The sequence below is a fragment of the Macadamia integrifolia genome, chromosome 8, assembly GCF_013358625.1.
Source record: "Macadamia integrifolia cultivar HAES 741 chromosome 8, SCU_Mint_v3, whole genome shotgun sequence".
NCBI classification, from domain to species: Eukaryota; Viridiplantae; Streptophyta; class Magnoliopsida; order Proteales; family Proteaceae; genus Macadamia; species Macadamia integrifolia.
Window position 1 is genome coordinate 11879353 of NC_056564.1, and position 4876 is coordinate 11884228.

Genomic DNA, 4876 nt, shown 5'->3' on the forward strand with positions numbered 1-4876 from the left:
ACCCGAAGGTAATGAATCATATGGTTGTACTTATTTGTTAGTATTCTTGCAGTTGTTGACCTAAAATGGTAGACAGCAAGTTGGTCCCCTTTAATTCTGTTAGATCATTGTGAATGGGAAGCCAAGTGGTCATTTCATTGGAAAATATTAGGAAATGACAATTTACCTGTAACCAAACCCACCCACCCCCCAAAAAAAATAAAAATAAATAAATAAATAAAAGAAAGAGTCACATTTTGTTACACACATTTGCACTTGTGGTGTAATTTTTTTTTTTTGGGGGGGGGTAAAGGGGGGTGTGGGGGGTTAGTTTTTTGTTTCCTTTCAGAAATGTTGATGCTTGGAAAATTTCGGACTTGATGTTCTTGGCCAGGTCAATGTTATGGGCATGTTAAGCAGACTCAGCCATGATACAGATTTAGAAGTAGCAATGGTTTGTCCTTCTGCAGCATGCTTGAAATTTGGACCTTTTTATCATCTCACAATCTAAAAGTTATCTCGGGTTTCTGCAGGCTGCCATAATCTCCTTAGGTTTGATAGGTGCTGGCACCAACAATGCTCGAGTGGCTGGCATGCTTCGGAATCTTTCAAGCTATTATTACAAAGAAGCCAGTCTCCTTTTCTGTGTAAGATTTGATGCTTAATTCCCTTTTTCCCTTTTAATTTGTTTGGCCTTTACAGATAAATATTCTATTACTCAATTGGGTTGGCTTCGTGCAGGTCCAAATAGCTCAAGGTCTTGTCCATCTGGGGAAGGGTTTGCTGACTCTGGCTCCATTCCATTCTGAACGATTCCTGTTGTCTCCGTAAGTCAATTCTTCTCTGCTTTCTTTAGTAAGGAAAATTAGTCACTATTGGAGACCTTAATTTTTTTTCTCTTGTTTGTCGCTCCAGGACGGCACTAGCTGGATTACTTATATTATTGCATGCCTGTCTGGACATGAAATCAATCATCTTAGGAAAATATCACTATGTTCTTTACTTCCTTGTATTGGCAATGAAGGTCCATTCTCGACTAGATTTGTTTTGTTCTTTTCAGTTTATAACTTTGTCATATAAATTGTTACCTTGTTGGTGATTCTTTGTCACCTGAAAGTTATTCATTCTTGGTGTGTGTGATGAACAGCCTCGAATGTTGATGACTGTGGATGAGAACCTGAAACCTGTGTCAGTGCCTGTTTGGGTAGGTCAAGCAGTAGATGTGGTTGGCCAGGCTGGTCAGCCCAAGACCATAACTGGATTCCAAACACACTCAACCCCAGTTCTGTTGGCTGCTGGTGATAGAGCCAAACTAGCAACCAAGAAGTAAACAACACAATAATCTTTGGTTTTGTTGTGGATTGCTGTTGGCCCTTTTCTATTTGTTCCACTGTGTACTAATGTCATTTGGTTTTTGCAGATATGTTCCACTTTCGCCCATTCTGGAGGGCTTTGTCATCTTGAGAGAAAACCCGGATTATCAAGAGGATCACTAGCCCTGATTCTGTAGCAACTGGAAGATGACAAAATTCCTTGGGGCCTGGTGCAAGTCCCACCTTGTGGACTGGCCTGGCCATCATGCTTGAGTACGATATGGAAGTGACTGTTGCCTGTGAAAATGGATATCACCTATGGAAGGAGGTTTCTGCCGATCATTTGTTGAACTTAGGGATTTGAAAAAAGACCTTGTGGTCTCTCTGCAGATATGCCTGGGGTCATCTGTTTTCCTTGAAAGGGGGAAAGGGAAGATTGGTTGTATCTAAGACAAAAGCTTCAAGGTATATGCAATGTGTCTTTTTCTGTTCCCATTAATTGTTTGATTGAATTGTTAAATCTCTCTCCGCTGAAAATATTCCCTCTTCGGAGGGTCTTAGAAAGTTTGCCTGCTGGGCTTCCAGTTGAGCTTATCGTTTTCATGGATTCCTTTGGGACACAATTTCAAGATGGCTGAATATTTGGCATTTTATTCCTTGAAAGTAGGACCTTGAAATTTATTTGGGGTGTTGGGGCGTCTCATAGACGCCCCATTATCATGAGAGGCCTGGTTTTGCATAATAAAGCCTTCTTAGGTAGCATGGAGGTTGTGGAGTGAGCTGAATTCTACGTGGGCACAATTTATGAAGGGTATCTACTTCCCTAAATGTGATTTCTAAAAAACAAAATTTGGGTTCTAATCCATCTTGGGCATGAAGAAGTATAGCGAAGTATAATGGAGGGGAGGAAAGTTCTTAAGGCTGGACTTCTGTGGCATGTTGGTTCAGGAGAGAAGGTGCACATCTGATCTGACAACTGGGTTCCTGGTTTGCCTGGTTATAAAATTCAGTATCCGCCAACCGAGAATTTCCTGTCAATGCTGGCCTCTGAATAAATAAATCATGATAATTGCTGTTGAAGTGCCTACCATATACTGTGTAACCGTGGATTGAGAAAGAACTTGCTAAACCTTTATCTGCAGCTGTTCATAGGTGGAAGTGCTGTCATCAGTATGGAAGGCAATGCACTGCCACAAATTAAGAGTTTTTTAATGGAAAGCAATAGGTGATGGTATTGCATTGGCATCAGCGGCAAATCCCTATTGACACCCAGTGCCACAAATGTAGTTTAGAAGCTGAAACGAATGGTCATATCTTGGTGAACTGTCCCTTTGCAAGGGCTGTTTGGTTCTGGTATAATATTTCACTTATTATTGTTGATAAGGCTCAACTATATAGATGTATCCAAGGATGGTCGGTCTTCTCCAGTCAAGGCAAAAGAATTGCGGAAGAGAATATCCTTATGCTCTTTCTTATGGTGATACTAATTGGGGAGGTGGTTGCCATCCGTGAAGGTCTTATTTTGTGCTTGCAACATGACTCAAGGGGTTCGGCCCTGTTGATTAGGATGATTGTTGATGACAGAAGATGCTTTTCGTCTTACTTTGAGCAGTGTATTTTTCATTTGTTTCAAGGAATGTAAACTCTATTGCAGACTTACTTGCTAGGATGGCCCTATCTGTTACGGATATCATAGTTTGGCCTTGTTTTGATCTTTTTTCTATCAACACAGATGGCCAGAGTGTACTCCGTTCTAATCAATAAATTTATTTATTTTTTCCGATAAGTGGTATATTTGCATTGAAAAACGGAAAAAATAGAGTACATAAAAGAGGCAATTCCCTTAACCTTTTTAGGACAGACCTAGGGAAAAGTTATGAAATTCCTAGCACAAGCAGGACATGCCCTGCCAATCAATAGATGTGCTTTTACAAAAACAAAATAAAATCATGGGGGCCACTATACTGCCATAAAGAGTCAAGCCACACCGTACCTACAATCCTGGTTCCAAAACTCAGGTTGAAACCTGGAATTTTCCAACCCTGATTCCGAGTTACATGATTCTTGAGAGGTATGGGTGGATCGGAGAAGCTTCCGGCGTCGATGAAATTGAAGGGATTCTAATACTCAGTGCCATCAACTTGTTCCCTTTGGTCACCACAGTAGTTTCTCTTGATGACTAGAGAAGCTTTGAATGGCAGGTCGATTGCAGCTATTGATGTCCATTATCACTCGATCGATCTCTAAGGTATTCAGAGTCCACAAGAGGTGCTCTAAGTCAATTTTCCACCATCAGTGCCAAGTTCTTTTCACTTTTTAGACAGAGAGGAGTGAAGGTAAAAGTGAGGTAAGGTGGAGACTAACCCTTCTCTCTTCAACTTCTGATGGACTTTGATGAAGAAACCATACAACTCAAGAGGGGAAAACAGTGCGAGAAACCCATGCCATGCACATGGTAAGGCATAGTAGTGTGAGGACTATGGTCCACTCCAACGACAAAGATTTTGCCACATATAACAGTTCAAGATAATAAACCTCTTCCTAAAAAAGAATTTTTGCAAAAAAGTATGATAAATAAGTAAATAACTTGAAGTTGGTGAAGAAAATTTTAACTTAGACAACAAGCCTGATCTATAGCCCCGCGATGTTATATTGTTTCCTATTTTTTATATACTAGTAAAACTGCAAGTGCAACTGTGCGCGTGTGTGTGTGAGTGTGAGAGAGAGAGACACACATGCCATGCACATGGTAAGGCATAATAGTGTGAGGACTATGGTCTATTGTTTGCTGTATATTGGTGAAGATTTTGCCACATATTAACAGTTCAAGATAATAAACTTCTTCGTAAAAGAGAGCTTTTGCAAAAAATATGATAAATAACTAGAAGTTGGTGAAGAAAGTTTTAAGTTAGACAACAAGCCTGATCTATAGCCCCGTGATGTTATGTTGTTTTCTATATATATGTATATATATATACACACACACACTAGTAAAAGTTGACTATGTGTGTGTGTATGTACGTGAGAGAGAGGGGGAGAGAGAGTGAGAACAAAATGTCCACATTGAACTAAACATTTCAATCATAGATGATATCCATTGAAATGATTAGTAATTTAAATTTCAAATAACACAAGATAATTACTGCATTTTTTTTCCAATCAATGGTAAATGCTAATCTAGGGCAAGTAGAGAAAGAAAGAGAACCACTTCTCCTCCTACAAAATTCGTTGAAAAAAAAATTGTTATATTTTTCCGGTTTAAGCTGATTATTAAATGGGAAAATATTAATTTTTAAATTTCAAATAATAATTGACAATTATAGCCTCTTTTTTTTTTTAGACAGTCAAAGGTTAAATGCTATTCCAGGAATTCCAGGAAGGAGAGAGAGAGAGAGAGAGAGAGAGAGAGAGACTTTGGAAGAATATCTCTCTCTTTCTCTCTTACTATTTATATGAAATATTCGACTCAAACTCAATATTATTTCTACTAAACCTTGTCACTTTAATCAAGTTTCTAACTTTTTTAAGTGTTGAACTGACTTGGTTTAACTCATTAGTCAATATTGTAGGAAAATTGCAAAAAG

General features: G+C 38.9%; 1 protein-coding gene across 2 annotated transcripts; it reads left to right on the forward strand.

Moving 5' to 3' along the window:
- The first annotated feature begins 302 nt into the window (after window positions 1-302).
- Window positions 303-3078, forward strand: LOC122086361 (26S proteasome non-ATPase regulatory subunit 2 homolog A-like). Of its 2 annotated transcripts, XR_006142388.1 has the most exons (7): window positions 303-433; window positions 513-626; window positions 721-806; window positions 895-1003; window positions 1127-1305; window positions 1400-1757; window positions 2435-3078. XR_006142388.1 is itself a non-coding variant. In XM_042655125.1 (6 exons), the coding sequence occupies exons 1-6, from the start codon at window positions 383-385 to the stop codon at window positions 1473-1475; spliced, it is 615 nt and encodes a 204-aa protein (XP_042511059.1). In that variant the 5' UTR covers window positions 303-382; the 3' UTR covers window positions 1476-3078. The 2 variants fall into 2 exon arrangements, 1 of the variants encoding a protein (XP_042511059.1); XM_042655125.1 differs by having other exon boundaries at window positions 1400-3078.
- The last annotated feature ends 1798 nt before the right edge of the window (window positions 3079-4876 follow it).

Excerpts from the sequence above, each read along its gene's own strand:
- LOC122086361 (XM_042655125.1), top strand. The coding sequence starts at position 383 with ATGGGCATGTTAAGCAGACTCAGCCATGATACAGATTTAGAAGTAGCA. Across the intron at positions 627-720 it reads AAGCCAGTCTCCTTTTCTGT|GTCCAAATAGCTCAAGGTCT; the intron begins GTAAGATTTGAT and ends GGCTTCGTGCAG. Across the intron at positions 1,004-1,126 it reads TCCTTGTATTGGCAATGAAG|CCTCGAATGTTGATGACTGT; the intron begins GTCCATTCTCGA and ends TGTGATGAACAG.